The sequence below is a fragment of the Pristis pectinata genome, chromosome 8 (genome assembly GCF_009764475.1).
Source record: "Pristis pectinata isolate sPriPec2 chromosome 8, sPriPec2.1.pri, whole genome shotgun sequence".
Taxonomy (NCBI): Eukaryota; Metazoa; Chordata; class Chondrichthyes; order Rhinopristiformes; family Pristidae; genus Pristis; species Pristis pectinata.
The window spans coordinates 3,418,475-3,444,615 of NC_067412.1; the positions used below are offsets into that span (position 1 = coordinate 3,418,475).

The 26,141-nt window shown below is 43.8% G+C and overlaps 1 protein-coding gene across 1 annotated transcript in view; it reads left to right on the forward strand.

Moving 5' to 3' along the window:
- LOC127573756 (uncharacterized protein C16orf52 homolog B) overlaps positions 1 to 21,008 on the forward strand; it is a 104,842-nt gene extending 83,834 nt beyond the window's left edge. Inside the window, exon 3 of the mRNA XM_052022253.1 lies at positions 15,779 to 21,008. Coding sequence (XP_051878213.1) covers positions 15,779 to 15,963 — 185 coding nt within the window. The 3' untranslated portion in view covers positions 15,964 to 21,008. The remainder of the gene's footprint in view (positions 1 to 15,778) is intronic.
- Positions 21,009 to 26,141: the final 5,133 nt, after the last annotated feature.

Sequence of the window (26,141 nt, forward strand, 5' to 3'; positions counted from 1 at the left end):
CAAATTTCAGGGAGCCAAGAATTTCAGGGGCAAAAATAAAGGTTCTTGTGGGGGTGCCCCCGATTAGAGAGTGTGAAAAGCTGAAAGTTGCAGATTAAGGTGGAATTTAGGAGAAACTGTTTTAAGTGCCACAGGAAGGTGGAAACGGAACACCAGGATTGCAGTGTTTTATTTTAGAAGTTCAGCCATAAAATCTAAGAGACATGGTCTTACATTTGGGGTGACTAAAGTGGAGTTGGATGGCAGAAAAGTGGATTTGAAAAGAAGATTATTTGTTGTCAAAGTTGAGTTTATCGTCACGTGCACAAGTCCATGCACAAAACTTAATTGCAGCGGCATCACAGGCACGTAGTTTCGTATATACAGCATTCACAATTTTTCTTAAACTATACATAATCTTTACAAGAAAGGACACAATTAGAACAAAAACAAAACAAAGTGGTCATAGTGTTGCTAAACTATAGTGATTAGGATTTTCCCGGTTGGTTCAAGAACCAAGTGGTTGAAGGGAATTAGCTGTTCTTGAACCTGGTGGTGTGGGACTTCAGGCTTCTGTACCTCCTGCCTTATGGTAGCTGTGAAAAGTTGGCATGGTCCAGATGGTGGGGAATCTTTGAGGGTTCCTTGACGAGTGGATAGAGTATGAAAAGGTAGCTAAATCATTGGAGGAGGCTATTTGTCTGATGTGGTTCCTTGTAAAGACTCTTCTATAAGTCTCACCCCCTTGTTCTTTGTCTTCCTGGTCCTAAATATGATGCCATATGACATATTTATCTAGTTCCATCTTTGGCTAAAAATATTATCTTCACTTTTGTATTCCTTGATCATCTTACCTACTTGAAGGCAGAAAACCTGCCCATTGTACAAGGTCTGGAAATGACAATTTGTGGGCTTTGAAAATGAAAACCCTGGGTACATTCCAAATTTAAAATCACATTTGAGAGAATTCTGGAGTAGGTAATGATGATGATTCCATACATCCTGCACAATTCAATTAGCTTTCATTGAAGGAAATAAAGTTTTCAAGATTCCACATTGCATGTTAAATGGTGACAGCTAGGTGATGGAGGAGTGAGGAATCTGTTTAACTTCATGCCTTTATTCCAAAGCTACGGGGTACAAATCCAAAACTACGCAAATTTCAGGAGACCAGGATTTTCGTGCTGTGGTGGGTGGGGTGAAGGACAGTCTTGGGATTAGTGAGTAGAAAGTGCTTAAAGGCTCACTAGCCATCCAGCAAGAATAACTGATTTCAGTTAATTTCAAAAATATGTGGAAAAATATTTAAGGATCAGATTAACTGTATTGATCGGAGGAGACGCATGAGGCTGCAGATGCTGTAATCTGGAGCAAAACTGCTGGAGGAACGACACACACAATGCTGGAGGAACTCAGCAGGTCAGGCAGCATCTATGGAGTCCTGATGAAGTCTCTCGACCCGAAACGTCGACTGTTTATTTCCCTCCATAGATGCTGCCTGATCTGCTGAGTTGCTCCACCATTTTATGTGCGTTGCTCCAGATTCCAGCATCTGCAGAATCTTGTGTTTTTCTGCTGGAAGAACTCAGCGGGTTGAGGGGAGGGAATTGTCCACGTTTTGAGCTAAGACTATGCATCCAGCACTTTGTTTTTTGTATTGATCAGCAATCTTTGTTTGAATCAAGCTCGTACCTGTACGGCATCACTTGGCAGAGTTGGTCAATGTGGGTGTGGTCTAACCTAAAGGAATGACGGAAAGTTTGGGAGCAATTTTACATGGTTGCTGGCACCTGTCAGTAGATGAGTGGATCTAATACATAACATCTGGAGAAGAGCTGGGGTGAATAACTTTTTGTTGCTTGTGTCTCTGCCATGTCTGATATTTTCAGATTCCATAATTTAAAATTGCATTACTGCTCTCCAAGTAACCTGGAGATTTGGAGGTGATTGTCTCAAAGTCTGCTCACCATTACATTAGTGGATTCCGGTAATGCCAACAAGTGTGTTATTTATGGTAGGATGATGAATAGCTTAGCCCTGTTTGTTAATGCATGAATCTTGCCGCAACATGCATCTGAGCGGATCTCAGATGGGAAAGGTGGTGAGGTCCATGGTGGCTCTGATCTGTTCCTGGCTGAATGGGAATTCTCACGTCCCTGGAGGTGCAGAAGTCAGAGTGGCTGTGGGAGGACAGATATTAGGAGGAGGCAAATCATGCCCATTTTCTTTTGCTCCATTGTTGGTGTTTGGAGGTTTGTATGTTCTTGGGATATGTTGCAACTTCAAATAACTTATCAAAAGGGATTGTAACGTATCTGTATATCAGAGTTGTAATCATGAGAGACTTGGTGTCCCTTGGTTCATTCCATTGGATATTATAATTTTAAATTTGGAACCCCAACAGTTTTCTTCATGAAGGAACTTACTGATTATAATGCACTTGTAGTATTTGCGAGCCTCATTTCTGGTAAATGTATTGTGTAGTAAAACTAGTTATCAGTCAGGTAGCTACAGCTCAGATGGGTGTTTTTAAGAGCTGGTCTTCAGTATTATTTGGAAATGAGAAAGTGGGAGATTTGCAACAAATAAACTACTGGGACACTCACAATGTGACGTACATTTTGTTAACAACATATTAAAGTGATTGCATTTGCTGAGAAAGTCAAAACTTTATAGGTCATAATTACAATTGTTGTTTTGATTTCAAAGCAAGAATTTTTACTTGTCATTTTTATGGTATGTTTTTATAAAATGAATAAAAAAAGAGAGGAGGGAACAAAAGGTGAGGTGGAGGAATAGCAGGAGAATGGATGACTGGAAACTCGGGAAGAAAGGAACAGATTAAGTGACGGTAAACAGACATGGGAAGAGATGAGGAGTGGTATAACAATGCAGGAAGAGGAAGAAGCGTGAGAAGTGAGACAGTGACATTAAACATCTTTCTCCAGCTTCCAAGTGCTAACTTGCAACCAAACTGAATGAATTATTATGTTATCCTGAGCTATGAGGTGGCCTGTAAGTGCCTGACATAACATTGATCCGAGGAAGCCACCCTTGTCTTTCTATTATTATCTACAGCTAAATATTAATTTGTTGAGCTGTATGTTTAAAATTTTAACTACGTTTTCTGTGTACAAATTATAGTACAAGGCTGTATTTTAATCTTGAACTTGGACTGTCATTTAGAAATTGCTGTCCCTGACCTGTCAAGACTATATTTGACTAAATTATTGCCTTTGAGCTCTGCAGTAATTCTACAGTGCACAGAACATCAGCTCATTCCTGTTGTGCTTTCTGAACACCATCACCATGCCCAGGCTGATGTCCTTATTTCATCTAAGGGTGCAGCTGCCAAGCAAAGACCTGATTTACCGCCTAACAGTAGTTCCCTTTTGCATTTAATTTAGAAATATCAGTATTTCAAGGACTGACTAGTTGTTCGTCCCTGACACCTTACTTGCTTTGTTAAAATTTCAGGCACTTTGTCCTGAGCCATGTTAGAACCGGGTTTATTATCACTGACATATGTCGTGAAATTTGTTGCTTTGCAGCAGTAGTGCAGTGCAATTATCTTGAACCCCTGTTCATTTGGTGGTGTGTATCAGTGGAATTCCAGTCCTTGCTCCCACACACTATTGCAAGATGTTTGCCCAGAGCTCCAATTCTTGGAAGAAGTGTCTTCACGTTATCTGAAATGATACATTCTTTATCGTGCTCATATTGTGATTTATTACTATTTAAGACTTATTTGCATTTAATTTTTTAAGAGATGGTAAGTCAGCCTCGGTGCTTACCACTAAGTAGATCTTGTTTTTAAATCCCCTATACCAGATATCATCGTCCGCACCACATAACCTTTCCTGGCACAGATACAATCCAGGCGCAGCACTCAAAGCCACGCCTGCTTACTGCATACATTCTGCCTCAGCCAGCGACAGTTGGAAAACAAGATGCAGGACAAAAGGTCAATGTCCCTCCTTTGCACTCACTTCCTCAGTTCATTTGATGGGGTCTCTCTGTGTCCCAACACCTTCACTTCCTCTGGTATTATTTCCTGCAAAATACTACGTGTGGCTTTTAGTTTATTCAATACTTCAGCAGAGGTTTGTCAGCAAGAAGTGAAGGCTGACCTGTGATCCTCCAAGGCTAGGAATCATCGAGTTAGTGGCAGAGGTAATTTAAAATCACCCTGCTGGAATTTAGCCAATGGACATTGTTTAATAGCTCTGCAGACGAAGTTTAAGCTGTGAGTTTTGCAAAGTAGGTAATGAAATCTCACCCCTAACCCTCCCACCTCTAAACTTGCATGGTGTTGAGCTTCATTTAGGGTCTGACAGCATTGCTGGCTAATACTGACAGAATGTAAAAATGGGTGAGAGGCACAGGGAAGGCATTTCCATAATATTGGAAAATTTTTAGCTATGGATAAAAAGGCTTCAGTGTTCCTCTGATCAGTGCTGCCCATTGTGAGCTTCCTCTGGATAATCTGTTGCCAGTTCAAGAACAAGCAATTCTGGTTATCATTGCACTGCAAAATAATTCCAGTTCCTTACTGAATCTCTTATTGTGCATTACTTTGCGTTTATATTTCGCCCTAAGTGATCCACCTTTATCTGTGCAAATAGATCCTTCTGTGAGTGTGCCTTTAGATGTCTCTGTTTTGTTTCGAATTCATTCCATTATCCCAAATATTGGACATTGAAGGTTGAGTCATTTGGAACCTCTCTGACTTGAATACGATTGCATTATGTTTCCAAAATTGATGCCAGTTTTTTGTCAGTTTAACTATAATCTCTCCAAATTCTGTGGCTTTTTCACACTTGGTTCCTCTTGGGGCCTTTTAGAAGTCCAGTAACAGTTCTGCACTATTTTGTAGCCCATGGGATATATGCCTGTGACATTCTCTGCATTCAAGCTTGTCCGCAGTTTCCTTGGGAGTGGGAGAAGAATGTGAATGAGAAAGATGTGCTTCTTCTGGTGAGATTCAGGGTGGGAAGGGAGAGTGAGCCACATCTAGGCAAGATTGAGCACCAATACTTGGGCAGATGAAGAGCATTGTGATCTGAGATAAAATCAAAATACTGGAAATACTCAGCAAATCAGGCAGCATCTGTGGAGTGGGAAGCGGAGTTAACGTTTCAGGTTGATGACCTTCCATCAGAATTGGGAATAGTTAGAAAACAGGCATGTTTTAAGTTGAAGCTAAGGGGTGGGGTTGTGGAGAACAGAGGGAATCTCTCTTAATAAGGTGGAGACCAAGAAACTGAATGACATGTGTGATGGTGGTGCTAGCTGAGAGAGTGGTGAAACCTGGAGGAGTTTCAGTCCCAAGGGTTATAACATGTCTTGACAAAAGATGAGATTCTGTTCTTCGAGTTTAGGTTGGAAGAAGCCAAAAACACAGACTTAAGAAGGTTTGGATTGGGAATTAATGTGTCAGACTGCTTGAAGCCCTTATGGTCTAAACGGAGCAGTCACCCACTCTGTGCTTGGTTCCTGTGATGTAGAGGAGACCATCTGGGTCCTAGTTACTCACCTAAAACTCTGACGGTACCTTCCAGACCCAGGATCTCCTCCACTGAGGCCCAGGGTCAGAAGCTATGGGAACTTCACCGACAAGTTGCAGTCCATTTATTGCCATTCCATCATTGCTGAGTCTAAATCTTGGAGCCCCCCTCCCCAGCAACACTGTGGGGTTACCTTTACCAAGAAGGCAATTCATCACCACCTTCTCATAGGCAGGTAGAGATTTCCCCCAATGTGCTACATAAAGCTTTAAACCCCAGCTTCCTGCTTTTCACTTTTAGTGATTCCATTAACTTCCTTTTTTTAATCTGACATATCCCCTCTCTCTTCAGCCCACAATTCAGCTGATGAAGCTCAGTCTCGAGTAGAACAATACACCCTTGGCAACACGTCTGTACCCTTTCCAACACTTCCACATCCTATAATGAGGCGACCAGAACTGGACTGAACACAGAGTATAAATCCATTCCCACCTTCTAGTTGATGGGGTGGAGAAATTTATGGACATTTTATTTTAGAATTTGTATCACAGCAAAAAGGGATTATGTACAGATCAAAAGGAGAGAAGTTCTGCATGTACACAGAACAAAGGAAGACTGGTGGTACTGTTGTATGAGAGGCCTGGAACACCCATGCAGGAGCAGCACGCAGGGTACACAAGAGACTGCAGATGCTGGGATCTGGAGTAACAATCTGCTGGAGGAGCTCAGCAGGTCAAAGTTGAGTTTATTGTCATCTGCACAAGTACATGTATACACAGGTGAAATGAAAAACTTACTTGCAGCAGCATCACAGGTACATAGCATCATGTAAGCAGCATGCACAAGAAAAATATGAACAGTTTTTACAAGAACACAATTAGAACCAATAAAAAAAAAGTCCATTTTAGTACAAAGTGGTCATTGTGTTGCTAAACTGTAGTGGTCTTGTACCGGTTGGTTCAAGAACTGAATGGTTGAAGTAGTTGTTCTTGAACCTGGTGGTGTGGGACTTCTGTACCTCCTGCTCAATGCTAGCTGTGAGAAGATGGCATGGTCTGGATGGTCGAGCAGCATCAATGGGGTGGAAGGAGGAATTGTCAAAGTTTCGGATCGAAACCCTGCATCAGGACAGGATAGCTATGTATCAGATCTAATGCTGCCTTATTCAAAGCTTTGAAGAATGGGTGTGCTTAGTCATCTCGCAATAGAGCCTACTTGCTGCTGACCATTCCTTTGTTACCCTCAGACATGACTATTTAAATGCACTCAGCTGCTGTTCCTCATTCTACTGCCTGATTTAACTTGCACCTATCACCCTTGGGTTCACTGACCAACACTGTCTATTGCTTAAGCAATTTTTAAAACTCTCACCATTTTCAAATGCAGGCATGGTTTCATCTCTCCCTATCTCTGCAATCTGCTCCCCAACAACAAACTTCCCGGAGCTCAGCACTCCACGCACATTGGGATTTAATTGCTCAAAATTAATGGCTGTGCCTTCGGCTGCCGAGGCCCTGAGCTCTGGAGTTCTTTTCCCACAGCTCCTTCACCTCTTCCTCCATTGAAATGCTAAGGTGCCCCTTAAAATGTACCCCTTTCACCAAGCTTTTCAATGTCAAAGTTGAGTTCATTGTCATGTGCTCAAATATATGTATGCACAGAATACATGTACCCACCCCACCCCAGTCACTGACTTCAACCTATTTGAATTTTATCTAAACACTTTTTTCGGAACCTGTTTTCCCCACTCATTCATTTTGTGATTTAATTGTACTGATGACTCATTGTGACACCCTGTGGTTATGAGAAGTACCATATGAATGCAGAATACACAGAACATAAATTAAACATAAATCACACACAATTTTTACAAGAAAGAACCCAATTAGAACAAAAAAACCCCACAAAAATCTATTTTAGTGCAAAGTGGTCATAATGTTGTTATAGTGATTAGGGCTGTGCTGGTTGGTTCAAGAACTGAAGGGTTGAAGGAAGTAGCTGTTCCTGAACCTGGTGATGTGGGACTTAAGGCTTCAGTACCTCCTGCCCGAAGGCAGCTGCGAGAAGATGGCTTGGCCTGAATGGTGGGGATCTTTGATAGATGTTGTTATCTGCTATAATACTCCCTTATTTGGGCAAGTATCAGACTCTTTTGGTTATCAAACAAAACACCTCTGAAGGGCCTTGGGGTGTTTTTGCCACATTAAAAGTGTTGCATCATGTGGTTGTTGTTGATCTTAGACTGAGTATATTTTGAGGGTGGTGTTGTTGAGGGTGATTGGGAGAGGCAAGGTACATTGGTGGTGATCCTGTTTCCTTGAAATTTGGCACCTCCCTTTTTCACAATTTTGCTAGCTAGCCTGTCGCTGAAACTTGGGGTTTTGTATTGTGCTCTTGTTTACTTCCACATTCAAGCCTTTGCTGCTTCAGTTCAAGTTCCACAAAAGAACATGATATGACAGAACGGATCTGGCTGGGAGCCCTGGTAGATGAAAAGGAGCTTTGTGTCACTGTCACAAGACTTTGCTGCCCTGTGATATGATACTCAGGTTGTGTGTGTCTGCTCCAGGTGCTCTGGGATTCTACTGGGATGCAGGGACTGTCATTAGGTTTTAAAATGAAAGCTAGGAGCAAGACTGCCACCCCACCCCAGTCACTGACTTCAACTTATTTGAATTTTATCTAAAGACTTTTTTCAGAACCTGTTTCCCCACCCATTTATTTTATGATTTAATTGTACCGATGACTCCTTGTGACACCCTGTGGTTATGATAAGTACCATATAAATGCAGGCCTCTTTCTCTCTTCACCCTTCAATGATAGCACCTGCAGCAGGACATGATTTCCCCACCCCAAGCTCCTCCTCCTCTTCACTCTCCAAAAGATCTGACTCTTTCTGTCCTGTCTGACATCAGTAGACTGCCTGGGTGAGCTGAAGTTTCCAGCAGATGAGTATAAGTGAAATGAAGTCATTTGTCACTTACCAGCACTAACTGGCCCCTTGGCTCAGATGCTGTTTGGTTGCCTGCTTGGCTCAAACCTTTGGGTTGAACCTTTGTTTTGCAGCCGCAGCATTCCGTCCTTTGCCCAGACTGTCAGCTGCTGCCTCACCTTGCACTAGCTGACTGTCTCTGTCACAACCTTAATGCTGCTGAAACAGTTTACAGTGAATGGCAGCGTAACTTGGGGAGTAAAATACAATCTGCTGGGGGAACTCAGCAGGTCAGGCAGCATCTGTGGAGGCAAAGGGATAGTTGCTGATTTGGGTTGAGACCCTTCATCAGGGCTGTAGAGGTAGCCAGTATAAAGAGGTGGGGGGGGGGGGGTTGATAGGTGATAGGTGGAACCGAGTCAGAAGGGGGATATGCAGATGGAGTCGGGAGACGGGCTGGTGGGTGAAAAATAAGAGACTGGTAAAGAGGGGAAAAAAGGGGTGGAGGAGCGAGGTGGAGACAGGCTGGAAGGTGATAAGTGGAAACAAGAAACTACAGGTGCAGAATCTGATGCGTAAGGAAGGTGATGTGGAACCAGATAAGGGAGGGATGATTGGTAGATGGAGCCATTTGGGGGATGGGAATGAAGCTGAGTGATAGGGTTGGGGGGGGGGGGGGTCACACCAGAAGGAAAGAAAGGAACACATGGAGTATGGGTCACTACGAAAATTCAGTGTTCATACTATTGGGCTGTAGACTACTCAGGCCGTATATAACGTGCTGCTCCTCTTCTTTGACCTTGGCCTCACCTTGGCAGGTGATTGCCTGCCAGCCACTGCCTCACCACTCCCTGTCATCTCTTGTAACTGATTATCTCCACACTACGCTCAGTCCTGATGCTGGGTCACATCCCGAATGTTGACTATCCCTCTACCTCCACAGATGCTGCCTGACCCACTGAGTTCTTCCAGCAGTTTGTTTTTTTTGCTCCAGATTCCGGCATCTGCAGTCTCTTGTGTCTCTGTAAACTGGAGATTGTTGGATTAGCTTCTACAGCAGAAGCAGCTGGCAACACTTGACCATAATTCTGTGGAACAGGAAATGCTGCGAGTATCCAGCAGATCAGGCAGCATCTGTGGAAAGAGAATCTGAATTATTGTTTCATCTGTTTACAAGACATTGACCTGAAGTGTAAGCTCTCTCTTTCTCTGCATATCTAGGCAGATCTCCTAAGTATTTGCAGTACTTTTTAAATTTCAGATTTCCAGCATCTGCAGCACTCTGCTTTTGGAATGCCATATTTCATTTGAATTTGAAGATTTTCATTGTAAAATCCCAAAAGAATTTACGTGGGTTGTTCTGGGTTTAATAACAATGATTCCTTCAGCCTAACTTGGCTGTGGTTTCCCATTGCAGTCCTTGGAACTAACTTTGGTCTAAATAGGTGCTTTGTCTTGATGCGTGCTCTGGCCTCCACTTCCTGTGTGTGGGGGGGGGGGGGGGAAGGGGGCGGGGTGAGAGGTGTGGAATAGTTAACAGGATCAAACAGATCCAATACTGGACAAGAACAAAAAAATGCTTTTATTATTCAAAAGCAAAGTAGAGCAGATGCTGGAAATTGGAAATTAAAGCAGAAAAGTGTGGAAAGTGCTTGACACGTTAGACAGCATCTGGGGGAAAGAAACGAGTTAACGTTTCAAGTTATTGACTGTTTAATAACTGGGAAATATTAAAATATATGTGGTATTAAGTAAGATAAGAGCAGCCAGTTCTATCAGCACCTAAAAGAAAACCAATGCCAACTTTCCCACTACCCGAAAACTGTCCCCTCTGAATGTGCAGCACTCTACTCACTGCACATCAACACCAAAATTGTCATCAAACCTGCTGACAAGGCGGTGCTGCTGTGGTTTGGCAAACTGACCTCTACTTTGCAGAGGTTGAACACCAGCTCTTTGACGCCTTATATCTCCCTCTGGACCATGGTCTTACCACTGAACATCAGGCCATTGTCTGTCATGGAGTCACAGTCATTTCCCTCTGGAGATCTTCAATCTACAGGCTCCACCCTCGTGTTCCTCCAATCATGCAGGGCTGACTTCTTTCACTTTTACATGGTCCATCTTCAGCACTTCTCTTGAACATAAGACTCAGGAGTAGGTCAGTCACCATCTCCCGCCCCCACCTCTCCCAAAGCCTGTCCCACCATTCATTGAGGTCTTTCCTAATGCCATCTTGGTCCCAACACCACTTCCCTTCTCTCTCCTCGTAACCTTAATTCACCTGTGCCTTTAATATGTTAATCTGCATCATGAATATATTCAATGAATATATTCTGTCCCTACAGTAGAGAATTCTAAACATGCAAGGCTGTATGAGAAGAAATTCCTCTTAATCTCCATCTAGAATGGGTAACCCTATATTTTGAAACTATCCCCCTTGCTCTAGATATCTGCACTGGAGAAGGACCCTTTCGGCATCCCCTCTGTCAATCCCTCTAAAAGGCTTGTACGTTTCAATGTTCACCTCTCACTCATGTATGAGGGGAAGAGCAGCCAGTTCTATCAGCACCTGAAAGAACCATAGCCCATTTTTCCACTACCCTTAAACTGTCCCCTCTGAATTTACAGCACTCTACTCATTACAGACTAACACCAATGAGTATAGGCTCAACCATTTTCTGGATGTCAACTCCTTCATCCCAGGAATCTACTTATTAAATCTTCTCTGCACTGCCTCCAATGCAAGCACATCTTTAAATGTGGAGGCCAAAACTATATGCATTTCTCCAGGTGTAGTCCCACTAGTGCCCTGTAATGTTGCATCAGAACAATCCCTGCTTTTGGAGTCCATGCTCCTTGCAATAAAGGCCAACGTTTAGTTAACCTTCCTAATTACCTGCTGTGTCTACATTCTTTTTGTACTTCATTTTAGAACCTCAGATCCATTGTACTTCATTTTGTAGTTCCAAAGCAGATAACCTCATATTTTCCCACATTGCAGACCTTTGTGTACTCCTCACAACTTGGTAACCCGTTTTCTTTGTACCACTAAATTTAGCTGCAGTGCACTAGGTCCTGTCATCCAAGACATTAACATAGATTATAAGTAGTTGCACACCCAGCACTGATCCCTGTGGCTCGCCACTTGTTGCTGATGGCCAAGCTGACAATGACCCATTTATTACAATTCTGATTTCTGTTGTTAGCCACTCCTCTCTCCTTGACAATTTATTACTCCAACCATGCAGTTTATGCAATAACCATTTTTTGTGGCACCTGTCTTTTGGCCTCCTACGCTTTTAACCAAGCCTGGTGCAAGTTTGAGGAACAGCACTTCATCTTCTGACTAGACTGGCTACAGTTCTCCGAACTCGATATTAAGTTCAGATAAAATCTCTTCCTGTGTGTATCTAAACTGACCAGTGCTAATGTAAGGTCATCAAACTGCAAAGTTAATTCTAATTTTCTATCTACCTATGCTGTTGGAACCTGCTGTGTATTCCTACCATTCTCATTTATTTCAGCTTTCCAGCATGTGCAGTATTTTGTAACTCAGTTTCAGCACATTCTGTCTCTCCATTTTCATTCATCTTCAGATCACAGCACCTCAGACCGATCAGCTGCCATTAACAAGCCTTTACTGTGCTCTCTTTGAGCTGGAATCACCACAATTTGAGTCATTCAGTCTCTCGTAGTCACAAACATCCCCTTTTCTCTCTCCCACCCACCCTCGTCTTTGCAGCTTAAAACATGTTTGATTTCTAACTTTTCCAAGTTCTGAAATGTTAACTGTTTCTTTCTCCACAGATGCAAGTGTTTCCATCACTTTCTGGTTTTATTAAAAAAATTTTAGCATTGCAATTTCTTTTTGATTTGTTTTTTCTTATGTGCTGAGAGGTGTAACATACATTTTCTGAGTTTCCCCGTCACTTGTTTTTCTAGTTTTTAAGATTCCAGTCTCTGTGCAACGTCAGAGGTTGATGGTTTTAAAAGTAGTTGTGTTCCTGTGGCTATTGTCCACGTTCCAGTAAATGCATTTTCTCCCCAAAATTGTGGAATCTTAAATTCCTTATTTGCAGTACCAGAACTTGTGAATTCCTTTGATGTCAAGTCACAGCAAAGCCAGCAAACTTGTTGTAAACTTGAGTGCACACTGTAAGTAGGGCAGTCTTAATGTCAGTGGTGGTAAGGCAGCAGAATATCTCTGAGGAGCAAAGGAGGTGGTCTCCTGTGGCTTTGGTATGGTACAAACAAGCTTGTTCGGCAGATCCCAGGCAGGGGGATTCACTGATAGGGTGTGAAAGCTACTGAAACTTGTGTCATCTGTAGTGTGCATGCGGCTGCCTTGGAGACTCTGAGTACCAACACTAGCATTATCAGTGGTTTCTACAGTAACGGGACAGTGAGGATGTAAGTGGGGAAAAAAGAGAAACTGCTGAGGATACTCGGCAGGTCAAGCAGCAACAATGGAATTGTTTTATTATTGTCACGTATCGAGATACAATGGAAAAACTTGCATACCGTTCATACAGATCCATTACACAGTGCATTGAGGTAGTATAGGATAAAAAAAAATGCAGAATAAAGTGTTACAGTCGCAGAGAAAGTGCAGTGCCAGTAGACAGTAAGGTGCAAGGTCATAACAAGGTAGATTAAGGTCAAGAGTCCATTTTATTGTACTAGGAGACCATTCAATAGTCTTATAACAGCGGGATAGACGCTGTCCTTGAGCCTGGTAGTTACGTGCTTTCAGGCTTTTGTATCTTCTGCCTGATGGGAGGGGAGAAGAGAGAATGTCCGGGGTGGGTGGGGTCTTTGATTATGCTGGCTGCTGAGGCAGTGAGGAGTGTAGACAGAGTCCATGGAGGGGAGGCTGGTTTCTGTGATGTGCTGAGCTGCATCCACAACTCTCTGCAGTTTCTTGCAGTCACAGGCAGAGCAGTTGCCGTACCAAGCTGTGATGCATCGGGATAGGATGCTTTCTATGGTGCATCGATTAAAAAATGGTGAGGGTTGATGGGGACATGCCAAATTTCTGTAGCCTCCTGAGGAAGTAGAGGTGCTGATGAGCCTTGGCCGTAGTGTCTATGTGGTTGGATCAGGACAGGCTATTGGTGATGTTCACTCCTAGGAATATCAATGATTCAGGTTAAATGACCTTTCATCATAATTGGAAAAGTGCGAAAATAATTTTGTTTTAACTTGCAGGGAGATGCAGAGAGAACAGTGGGCTGTGGTCCGATAGAGTGGAAGCCAAGGTTGTCATTCGGATCTGAACAGTGCACCTAAGCAGCGATTCACTTGAATTTATTCCAAATTAGCGCATTGCATTTTGTGTTCATAACATGGTCTCTTCATTGGATAAACAGCTCTGCAGGACATTCAGTGTGCAGGGGTGACCTTGAGCTTCCAGTCAACTATCACTTGCTCTCACAATCCCATTATGTGTCTGGCTTCCTGCACTGTTCTGCCAAAGCCCAACATAAGCTCAAGGAACAGTACCAACACTAGCATTATCAGTGGTTTTTACAGTGATGGGACAATAAGGGTGAGCACAGATATTCCTGGTCTCCGTCCTACCACAGGCATTGTTCTCTCTGCGACTTAAAAATGCTCATTTTTGCAGTTTTCCAGCTCTGATGAAGGTCATTAGTCAGAGACATTAACTCAGTTTCTCTCTCCACAGCTGCTGCCTGAGCAAGTATCCACAGCATTTCATGTTTTTATTCCAAACTTTCAGCATCTATAGTATTTTCTTGCTGTTCTAGATTCTTAATGAATTGGTTCTCTTTTAATTAGAATAATAATTGAAAATTAGCAGGTCAGGCAGGAACTGTAGAGAGAAAAATCTGTGTCAGGTAGCTGATCTTTCATCAGAACCAGAGAAAGTTGGGAAGGGCATCAATTTGTCACCTTGTCTCTGCCTTTCACCCAGTCAGACATTATTTTGTTCTTATTTCCTCCCTTTTGTACTAAAAAAAAGTTAGCAGTTCTAGACCTAAAATAGTAGTCATTGACCTAAAATATTAATTCCATTTCTTTTGCCACTGGTATTGCCCAAACAGGTGAGTATTTACAGCCTTGTGTGTTTTTGTTCAGAGTTCCAGCATCTGCATCATTTTGCTTCTGCATCAGATCAGATGCCTCTTGGTACAGTGGGCTCATATAAATACAGCAACATCTGTGGGCCATGTGTATTCCCTTTAAACACAAACAGAGCTGACTTCAAATGCACTGTGCATCACTTCAAATTGAGTTGAGCAAAATTTGCTGCATAGATTAAAAAAATCTGCACCCTCTGTATAAGAGTGAGCTCTAAAACAGGGTCATTTTCATAAAGAGCTGTTGTGTAAGTGTTGCCTGAGCACCTGATTTGATTTTCCTTGTTGACTTGTCAGAATAAAATGTCATGCCTGTACATCTCCCCTTAATGAATCAAACTTAATTATGTGGGTGATGAAATACTTTCCATTCAAATCTTGTTGGCTTAATTTCTAACCACAATGAGCTGAGAAACCTTTGGGCACTTTTGCAGGCATCATGGTTAACCTGTGGTGTGCTTTCACCGACAGTGCAATTTGTTTGTGAAAGTGCTCGAAACACTCAGCGGGCAGGCAGCATCTGTGGATGGAGGAACAGTTAATGCTTGGGCCGAAAACCCTTTGTCAGAACTGAATGTTTAAATGGAGAGGGGGAAAAATTGAGGGATAGACAAAGTAAAGCAAAAGAGAACAGGATGGACAGTGTGAAAAGGGTAAAGAAAGATTTGTATTATACAAATTCTGATGAAAGGTTTCCAAAGTGAAACTTTGACTGTTTCTCTTTACACAGATGCTGCCTGACCAGCATTTTCTGATTTCAGTTCCAGTATCTGCAGTTATTTTTTATATTTCCATTTACTTGTGAAAAAGCAGTGTTGTGTTATAATAAGCAAATCTGACTTTTTTTAAAAATCCAGGACATTTTTTGTTACAGTTAAATATAACCTGGTTAAATATGGCTCACAGCAGAATTCTGGGGGATGATTTGTGTCCTCATACAAACCATATGGACACAAGTGTTGATGTATCGTTGTGCAGTATTCCCAGGTGCACAACATTTCTGTCAATGTGCATCTTTGCTTGGTTATCTAATACTAAATCACCAAGGCATAGAAGGCTATGGACCAAGTGTGGGTGAATGGGATTAGTATTGTCGGCTACTTGATGGTTGGCATGGTGGGCCGAAGGCTCTGTTTCAGTGCCACATGACTCTGAAAGCTACAAACAAATAACATTGAAGTATCAGAATGTCAATGAAAGCCTAAAGACTTGTCTCATAACTCTAATACATGTTCTCTCTTCTCACCCTCTGACAGTGATCCTCTTCTGCATGGCAGCCCTCATCTTCCCCATTGGATTTTACATCAATGAAGTTGGAGGCCAGCCTTACAAGTTGCCCAACAACACCCAGGTTGGGTCATCGTACGTGCTGTTTGTCTTGTCTATCTTCTTCACGATCGTGGGACTCCTGTTCGCAGGCAAGGTCTGTCTCCCCGGCTGAGGAATTGGAAATGCCTGCCTGGTTTTTCATCGTTTGAGGAGACCTGGTTATCGTACTCGAGTTGCATTCTGCAGCTGGGGACCGTTCGAGCAACTCTCACCATCGAGGATGGATTAGTTCTTGTCACTATGCACTTTGGAGAGAAAGAAGAGCATTTCCTCCCCCGTGAGACTCGGAAACTAGTGAGCAAACTGCTGCTTTGTGGATAAGGATGGGGCTCTTCTGGGAAAAGGCAACCTGAGAGAACTGCTTCACAAGAGTGATCGAGGCCCAGCTCTGTCCCCACTGTTAACACTATACCTATCACTGTTCCATATTGGCTCTGGATGTTGGAATTCCTCTCTTGCTTTCACTCTTTAGAAAGAGACTCGGTTTGCGCTGGTGGTGAGGAGGTAGACCCAGTGGGGCAGGCCTCACTGGTGAGACACAGCATGCTGCCACACCTCAAGGATGAGAAACCATTCAGAGATCAGGAGGGGTGGGGGGTGGGGGGGGGGGAAATGCTATGCTACTTAGTGATACCAAAATGGATTTGACCCCAGGGTCTGGAGCCCCTGGAGTGCCAGTAGACCAGGGCCCAGTGTTATGGAGCCTGTAGATCAAAGGTTGCATTCTAGTCTGTATAAAAACAAAAATGGAAAATTATTCCTGCTGGATACTAAAGCCAAATATATTATTATTTTTAAATAATATTTAGAAGAAACTCCTTTTCCCTATTTCTGTTGGCTGATGCAGTACAATATGGATGCAACTCTGGCGAGTAGGTTGCTTTACTGGAAGACACTATTATGTGAAAGTAGAAATGATGAGAGTCGCTGTTACTTTGAGGTTGAAAGTCCTCAGTTACCTCATTCTTTGTGTTTTGTCTCGTTATTTTGTTTGTAGCACCTGACCCTGACTTCGTGCTTTCACACAATACGACCACGTCAAAACTTTGCTGGGTGCAATTGTTTTTAAAAGTTGACTAAGCTGAACTAATAGAAAAAAACTTTATTAAATTATTTGTATATGAAGAGAAAATAAGATTGTGACATGTCCCTTTAAACACTCCACTGCTTAAAACTTGATATTTTTGTTTGCAATATCTTAGCTTATGTACTGGCTGTGATTGTCTTGAGTTGCCCGTTCACACTGATGTAGCTTCACCTGCTCTGTGTGTTTGTGTGTGTGTGTGTGTGCGTGTGTGTGAGAGAGAGACCCTTGCCCATTTTGCAGCTTCCCTGGGCCATCAGGTTGTTTAACATTAGAAGATGCCACTGCGTCTCATGGGACAGGCAGTCTGTTTCCACAGGTCAAGATAGAGGCAACAAGGTAAACTTTGCTTTAAACTAATCACAGGCTGATGTCCTGGCTCACTGAGTGTGGAGTTCAGTGACGTAGAGTTAAGCTCAGTGTTGTGGGATTGAGCTGTCTGACATAGACAGAAGAACGTGTGCAATCAGCTTTGCAATAGTTCTGCAGTTTATCTTGTTAACCACAGTGTTTCTGTGCACTGTTCATCTGATCCTAGTATTAAACCTGAACAACAGGGTTTCATTGATTTGTGTGTAGTGAGCAGGAAGCTTGCTCTGCACTGTGACAAAGTGGTCACAGGCTGCTGCCAGAGTGTTTCTTTCTCTTCTATTAAAGTGTCATGGTAGGAGTTGGGCTGGGTGTCTTTCCATGCTAATCAAGAGAGTTGCTCCAGGCTGGTCTATCCCTGGACATCTCTCTCCAATGGTCCATCTGTCCTCGCAGGTGGGTGACAGAAAGCTGGTGGTCAGGTGTCAGCGAACATGCTGACAGGGGTGTCTGTTTACACTGACAGAAGTAAAGGGTAGAGCGTGAATCAGGTGGGATATCAGAAAAGTGGCTACAGGGAGTTAAATTGTCAGCAGCTTCCACAGATCTGCGTGCACTGCCTTCTAAGGAACGGATGTAGGAAAAACTCGTGCATTAAGAAATGATTGTATTTAAAAGCAATCTTTATACCTCAGCATTTTCCTTAAGTTCGCTGGGCAGCGCATAGGTTGCTGAGTCCTCTGGACTGTGGGGAGGTTCAAGCAGTGGGAAGCGGATGAACCAACGGGGCAGTCCTGTAGGAAGATGGATGGAAACACTAAATGAGAGAACACAGGGTTGTTAGAATTGCAACTGGATTTTAAATTGAGTAAATCCACAATTGTGCACCCTTTAAACCAAAAGCTAGAGATTTCTGCTAAATTTAGAGAAGTAGATTATTGAGCTGTAACAAGAGTTTGTTCCGTTGAGTCTGTGATGTGATCAACATGATGTAACACTTTCAGTTTTTCACAAACATGAAGCACGTTTATTTCGGTGTGCATGGTTCCAATTAACACAGCCTCTGAGCCCACTGGAGGCTGCAGTATCCTCGTGGTCAGATGTATTCATTGTCTGTCCTTGTTTCTTGAGCTTCCTCCTCTCTCTCCCTCCCTCCCTCCCTCCCTCCCTCCCTCTCTCCCTCCCTCTCTCCCTCTCTCCCTCCCTCTGCCTGTTACTCTTAGCTCTACTCATTCCTGTTTTCTCCTGCTCACCCTCCTGCCTCCCTGCTTCTGTTCACTGTGTACTTCCTCAGCGGTTTAGATTTGCGGATCTCTGTAGGTGAATGCTGTGTGCCCCGGCCGGGTGGAAGGTCATAGCTTGGCACGGCGTGGTTACTTCTCACACCTTGTTCCCCAATTCAGATTGTACACTTACAGCAACAACATCAGATACAAATGCATAAAATAACATCCCAAGGGAAACCTTCCCCTCCTGCTTCAACCCACCCACTTCACACACAGGTCTTCCCCCCCCCCCCCCACCCAAAAAAAATCTGGTTCCAACTGCCGTTCACCTCTCCCCTAAAGGTTCCCATTCTCACCTCCTGTACTGATCGGCATCTAGTGCTTTGTGTTCCTGCTGATCTTCCTCCAGCAGCCGTCTCCACTCCACCCCTCACCTCACTCCATCTCTCTCTGCCTCCATCTATCATTCACTTGTCAGTGTCTTCCAACACCGCCCCCGCTCACCTCCCCTACCTGGCCGTCATCTCACACCCCTCAGTCCACCAGTCGCCTCAGAATCCTTCCTCACCCCTCCCCCTCTCCTCTTTACACTGGCCTCTCCACTCGCAGTCCTGGTGCAGGGTTTCGACCCGAAACGTCGACAGTCCCTTTCCTCCCACAGATGCTGCTCGACCCGCTGAGTTGTTTGTTCAGAACAAAACTTCACTACTTGTGTCTGGGCTCCACAGATCTGCTTGACTGGCTTGAACAATTGAGTTTCTAAGTGGCAAATCATAAGAACGAGCAGGAGGAGGCCATCTGGCCCGTCGAGCCTGCTCTGCCATTCAATAGGATCATGGCTGATTGGGCCGTGGACTCAGCTCCCCCTACCTGCCTTTTCCCCACAACCCTTACTATGCAAAAATCTATCTAACTGTGTCTTAAATATATTTAATGAAATATTGAAATAATGAAATATATTTAATGAGGTAGCCTCTACTGCTTCCCTGGGCAGAGAATTCCACAGATTCACTACTGTCTGGGAAAAGCAGTTCCTCCTCATCTCTGTCCTAAATCTATTCCCCCGAATCTTGAGGCCATGTCCCCTAGTTCTAGTCTCACCTCCCAGTGGAAACAACCTTCCTGCCTCTATCTTATCTATCCCTTTCATAATTTTATATGTTTCTATAAGATTCCCTCTCATTCTTCTGAATTCCAGCGAGTGTAGTCCCAGGCGACTCAATCTCTCCTCATAGGCTAACCCCCTCATCTCCGGAATCCACTTGGTGAACCTCCTCTGCACTGCCTCCAAAGCCAGTATATCTTTCCTCGAGTAAGGAGACCAGAACTGCACACAGTACTCCAGGTGTGGCCTCACCAGTACCCTGTATAATGTTCTATCTAGTACATTGTTATATCTAAATAATGCAAGCAATCCTTGGGATAAATTGGGATTAAGGTCTGGACACTTGAATCATTGAGAAACAATTTTTAAAACTAATATCTGAAGTAAAGACTTCATTACAAACCCATAACCCAGTCCTTCAGTAATACAATATTTCAAGAAGACCATAAATTCTGTTACAAGCCTTATGGAGTTTCAATTTACAGAGTCACAAGCTTCATTATTTTTCAGAGATTTCTGCAATAACCGTGCTTTGTGAGCCCATACACTTTCATTGCCCTAAACAAGCGATCTTTAAAAGAGCCTTCAACAAGAAAGCCAATATTCTAGATGGAGTGAGTGGATTCTACCACTCTGCTTTCTCCTTGTCCTGTAGATCACGTATCCTGCAGCCCCCTACACCAGACAGAGCATTGCAAAGTCACTTTCAGATGTGTTTTAATGGCTGCATTTCCCTTTGTGCAAAGGAAGTAAGTAATTGGATGCTATGCTAGCTAATGGAGGTTGCAATTATTGTCAGCACAGCATCATCATAACGAGAAATGAAAACCTAGCTACTTGTAGACTGAATTTTGTTTTATAAAATTCATCTAGATCACACTATGGTGCAGTTACAATCCACCCTTGTCCGTTACTCCAGTCATAGCCAATGTGTTTTATTTGGGACAGCTCGCTAAAACAAGGGGGAGCAAACCTATCTTTCATAACGTAAAGTGGATGTGACTTTCACCCTGGCAGGAAACACTGAAATGATGGCTTTTGTTTCTCCAACATTTCGCTTAATGATTGAGTTGTATTATTTCTTGGTCTGTGTACCATTGTTTGCCTGCATTTCGTCCCTGGCTTCCAGTCCACGTCAAATGCTGTCTGCAGGACACAACAATGAAGGATGACACAAAGGCCTCGGTGCTTGCAACTGGTTTGGTGGTTCGCCCAAGGAACCCAGTAGTTTTCTTATTGTATAGAATTACAAGGGATTTTCAGGATTTGTGCATAACCTGCACAGTATCCTGCTATAATATCAAAGTGTTTTATAATTGGTTTCGGCAGTTTTTAAATCCAATAATTTCAGAGGAAGCATTGTTAATATGTCTGTACAAAGAGAACATAATTTTCCTTCACTTGTATTTTTGTTATTGAGCAAGTTTATCAAAATAAATGATTGTCTACTAAAGGAATTGGTGTTTGTCTCAATACTATGTAAAAATGATATTGTTATACTGCATCGCACCTATCAAACTTTCAACAATTCAACCCCTTACTCAAGTCTCCACCCCCTTTTTGGAAATACGTTAGTGAGAGGGAACTTGCACAGTGTAAGATTCCACATGCCATGTCGTAAATAACTGGGTCATTTTTTAAACAATGTTGGCTGAGGCACTGGAGAGAACTAATCAAACATTGCAGTGGAAATTCTCTCTTGCTGTGAGAGAGTGGTCAGGGCCGTGGTTTAACAGCTCACACTCTGCAGGGTGAGCTTGGAATTGTGCCCTCGTGGGCTTCTCAATATGCAACTCCAGCAGTTAATGGAAACTTCAGGTCAATGACCTTTCGGGCCACAATAGTCTCCTTATTGGCATATCACTGAAACCCTGCAGGGCCTGACAAGGATAAGAACACAGTACTTTCTAAATGGGTTGGCTGGGTGGCTTTAGTGACCGGAGAGGAACAAGAATGTGTGTGGATCATTAAAATGTCATGGATGTGGACAATGTAATCAAATAGGATGAAGGCCTTGATGGCAAGTAAGCTGTTGTGTACTTGTCACTCTGCAACTGAGGATAAGTTACAGCTAAATAGCACTTGGGTTAGACCTCACTTGGAGTATTGTGTCACCCCTTTACAGGAAGGATGTGGAGGCTTTGTAGAGGGTGCAGAAGAGGTTCACCAGGATGCTCTCTGGATTAGAGAGTATGAGCTATAAGGAGAGGTTGGACAAACTTGGGTTGCTTTCTCTGGAGGGTCAGAGGCTGAGGGGAGACCTGATAGAAGTTTATAAAAGTATAAGAGGCATAGATAGAGTACACAGAATCTTTTTCCCAGGGTAGAAATGTCAAATATTAGAGAACATGCATTTAAGGCAGGGGGTGGAGTTTAAAGGAGATGTGTGGGGCAGGTTTTTTGTTACACAGAGTGGTGGATGCCTGGAACAGGCTGCCAGCGGTGGTGGTGGAGGCAGATACGATAGTGGTGTTTAAGAGGCTGTTAGAAACATGAAGCAAGCAAAAGAGGTTTAGCTTAATTCAGCATCGTGTTGGGTGCAGATGTCGTGGCCAAAGGGCCTGGTCCTGTGCTGTAGACGCCATGGACAAAAAAGCTCACCAGCACCTCTACTTCCTCAGGAGGCTAAAGAAATTCGGCATGTCCCTGTCGACCCTCACCAACCTCTATCGATGCACCATCGAAAGCATCCTATCTGGATGCATCACGGCTTGGTATGGCAACTGTTCTGCCCAGGACCGCAAGAAACTACAGAATTGTGGACACAGCCCAGAACATCATGGAAACCAGCCTCCCCTCCATGGACTGTCTATGCCTCTCGCTGTCTTGGTGAAGCAGCCAGCATAATCAAAGACCCCACCCACCCAGGTCATTCTCTCTTCTCCCCCTCTCCCATCAGGCAGAAGATACAGGAGCCTGAGGACACATACCACCAGGCTCAAGGACCGATTCTATCCCATGGTGATAAGACTTGAACGGTTCCCTTATACGATGAGATGAACTCTGACCTCACAATCTACCTTGTTGTGACCTTGCACCTAATTGTCTACCTGCAATGCACTTCCTTGTAGCTGTGACACTTTACTCTGTATTCTGTTATTGTTTTTACCCTGTACTACCTCAATGCATTGTGTAATGAATTGATCTGTATGCACGGTATGCAAGACAAGTTTTTCACTGTGCCTCAGTACATGTGACAATAGTAAACCAATACTGATGTTCTCTGTAACTACACAAAGAACTGGTTCAACTGCCCTCAACTCAACTTTCAGAAATGTTATATTGACCAGAGTTGCTGGGTGGGATTGGGGAATGCTGGGGGGAGCGCAGTCCCTTAACGTGTCTCTTGGGCACTTTCTGAAGAATTCTGGACAGGGAAGTGGTGTGGAGTGTCATCTGGGCTTGTGTGTTCAAGGACTGTAGCACAGGCATTACTGCACTACCCTCTAAGCCAGACTCTCACTGCTTCGAACAATACTTGCCCCAGACTTCAGTGATGATGGTACTTTTTTTTAAGTTGGTAACAAGAAAGCTCCAAGATATAGAGTCATAGAATTACACAGCATGGAAACAGGCCCTTCGGTACAACTTGTCCACACCGACCAAATGCCTACCCGAGCTAGTCCCAATTGCCTGCGTTTGGCCCATATCCCTCTAAATCTTTTCTGTCTATCTGCCTGTCCAAATGTCTTTTACACACTGTAATTGTACCCGCCTCTACCACTTCCTCTGGCAGTTCGTTCCATTTACCCACCACACTCTGTGTAGGAAAACTTGCCCCTTGGATCCCTTTTAAATCTTTTTCCTCTCACCTTAAACCTGCACCCTCTGGTTTTAGACTCCCCTATATTTCCGGTTTCTTGTTCCAACTTTAACACCACTAACCCCAGATCTCCATCACTTCCTCTGCAATCACCTAGACCTTCTGCACCCAAAATGAAATGATTTGATGGTTTCAGCCACTTTAATAGCACATTTGTGTTAACAACATTGATGTGTAAAGCAGAAACTCTCACTGCTGGCAGGAGGGTGAGAATCCCTGCCCGTTCTCCCAGTTTCCTTGCTCATAAGTTTTCTATTTCAATGCATGAGAGAGACAGACAGGCAAAGCAACCGCCCCCACGAGGAGAGCTGTGAACTGGCCACAAGACCAGCAACAACTTGCATGTATTTGGCATGTTTAGTGCGGTGAAAGGTGCTTCCCAGGAGAGTTTCCAAATAAAATCCAATACTGAGCCACACGTGGAGCTATTCAACAGGATCCAAAGTCGATGTGCAAAGGAGGTACGAATCTTGCTCCCGACATCGTCCCCTCCACACCTGGTTGGCCAGGGTTGAGAAGGTGCCTCCGAGGATGAGAGTCACAGAGTTATACAGCAGGGAAACAGGCCCTTCGGCCCAATTCGTCCATGCTGACCAAGGTGCCTTCCTCAGTTAGTCCCATTTGCCCGCATTTGGCCCACATCCCTCTAAGCCTTTCCTATCTATGAACCTGTCCAAATGTCTTTTAAATATTTTAACTGTACCCACCTCGACCACTTCCTCTGGCAGCTCGTTCCACATCCCCACCACTCCCTGTGTGAAAAAGCTGCCCCTCGGGTCCCCTTTAAATTTTTCCCCTCTCACCTTAAACCTCTGCCCTCTAGTTTTGGACTCCCCTACCCTGGGGAAAAGACTGTGACCCTCCACCTTATCCATGCCCCTCATGATTTTATAAACCTCAAATAAGGTCACCCCTCAGCCTCCTGCACTCCAGGGGGAAAACGTCCCAGCCTATCCAACCACTCCTCGTAACTCAAGCCCTCCAGTCCCGGTAACATCCTCGTAAGGCTTTCTTTACACCCTTTCCAGTTTATTGACAGGGTGACTGGAACTGTACGCAGTCCTCCAAGTGTGGCCGCACCAACGTGTTGACCAATCGTGCATCCAGACCTGCGCGGGTTTGGTTTTTAGTTAAATGGGTTTGCTTTCAAAATCATCCTTCATGTTAAATTCTTTTATTTATTGATCCTGTCATAACCCCGGGCCCAGTGCAGGTGTGCTTGGATGTTGGGGACACTGAGCAGGACCTGTGATGGGCAAATTAAAAATGATTAAATAGAAACTCATCCAAATCCCGGGGCTCAAGTCAGGGGTTGGCTCGCAGCTCCCTCTGCTGTTGGGTCTGTGTATTGTTACTCCTGCTGGCAGGGCAATTAATTTGTCCCATGCATCCGCCTAACTCAAAATGTTAATGAGTTTTCATCTAATTACCGCATTACTCAAGGAATTTTGCTTGATTGGACGTAATGAGCTTATCCATTGGGTATTTCATAATTCCCCAATTAAAACAATTTTGAATCCCACAAAGGGCCTGGAAAATTGACTGTGAAAAGCCAATTACAATTTAAGTAATGCTTGCATTTTGATATTGACAGTTGCAGAATGGTTACAGCATGGAAGGAGGCCATTTGGCCCATTTCTGTTTCCGTTCTACCCTAGCGCTGCAAACTTATTGCTCTCAGCTACCGACCCAGCTCTCTTCCGTTCACTGCAATTGAATCCTTTGTGCATCCCATTCTAACCCACTCTGTTCCAAGGAGAACAACCCTTGCTCTTCCAATCCGTCTGCATAACCAAAGCCCGTCTTCCCCGAAACCCTGAGTAAATCTGTACCCTCTCCAAGGCTGCACAGCTTTAACGAAGTGGGGCTGCCTGAACTGGACAGTTGTGGCTGATCCAGGGGTTTTATAAAGGATCAACAAGTGCTGGAAGAATCCAGCAGGTCAAGCAGCAGCTGTGGAGGGAAAGGGATAGGCAGCGTTTCGGGTCGAGACCCTGCATTAGTCCTGCGTCCAAAACGTCGACCGTCCCGTTCCCTCCACAGATGTTGCTTGGCCTGCTCCGTCCCCTATAAGGGCGCCATCCCTGCCTCTCAGTTCCTCCGTCTCCGCTGCATCTATTCTCAAGATGAGGCTTTCCACTCTAGAACTCTTCCGAAATGTCCTCCTTCTAGGAACATGCCTTCCCCTCTGCTCTAGATGATGGAGCCTTAAAAAAAATTAAAAGCTAGTTTGATTTTTGCACCAGATTTCAGCATCTGTCTCGTGTCTCTACATTATAAGGGTTCGTCAGGCTTTCCCCAGTCCTGTACTCTGTGCCTCGATTTATAAGCCCAGTACCCCATTTGCTTTAATAACCACTGTCTCAACCTGCCCTGCAGCTTTCACTGAAGAATACTCCAATACCCCCAGATCTCTGTCCTTGTACCCCGTAGTTAGAATTGTGCCTCTGCATTTTATTGCCTCATCTCATTCTCCCCACCAAAATGTAACATTTCCCATTTCTCAGCATTAATTTTCATTTGCCACCTCTTTGTCTCTCTCACCAGTCAGTCCGTGTCATCTTGGTAAATTGGTTTATTATTGTCACATGTACCGAGGTACAGTGAGAAACTTTGTTTTGCATGCCGTCCATACAGATCGTTTCATCACATCAGTGCATTGAGGTCGTACAAGGGAAAAGATAAGATCTTTTTTAGTCACATGTACATCGAAACACACAGTGAAATGCATCTTTTTGCATTG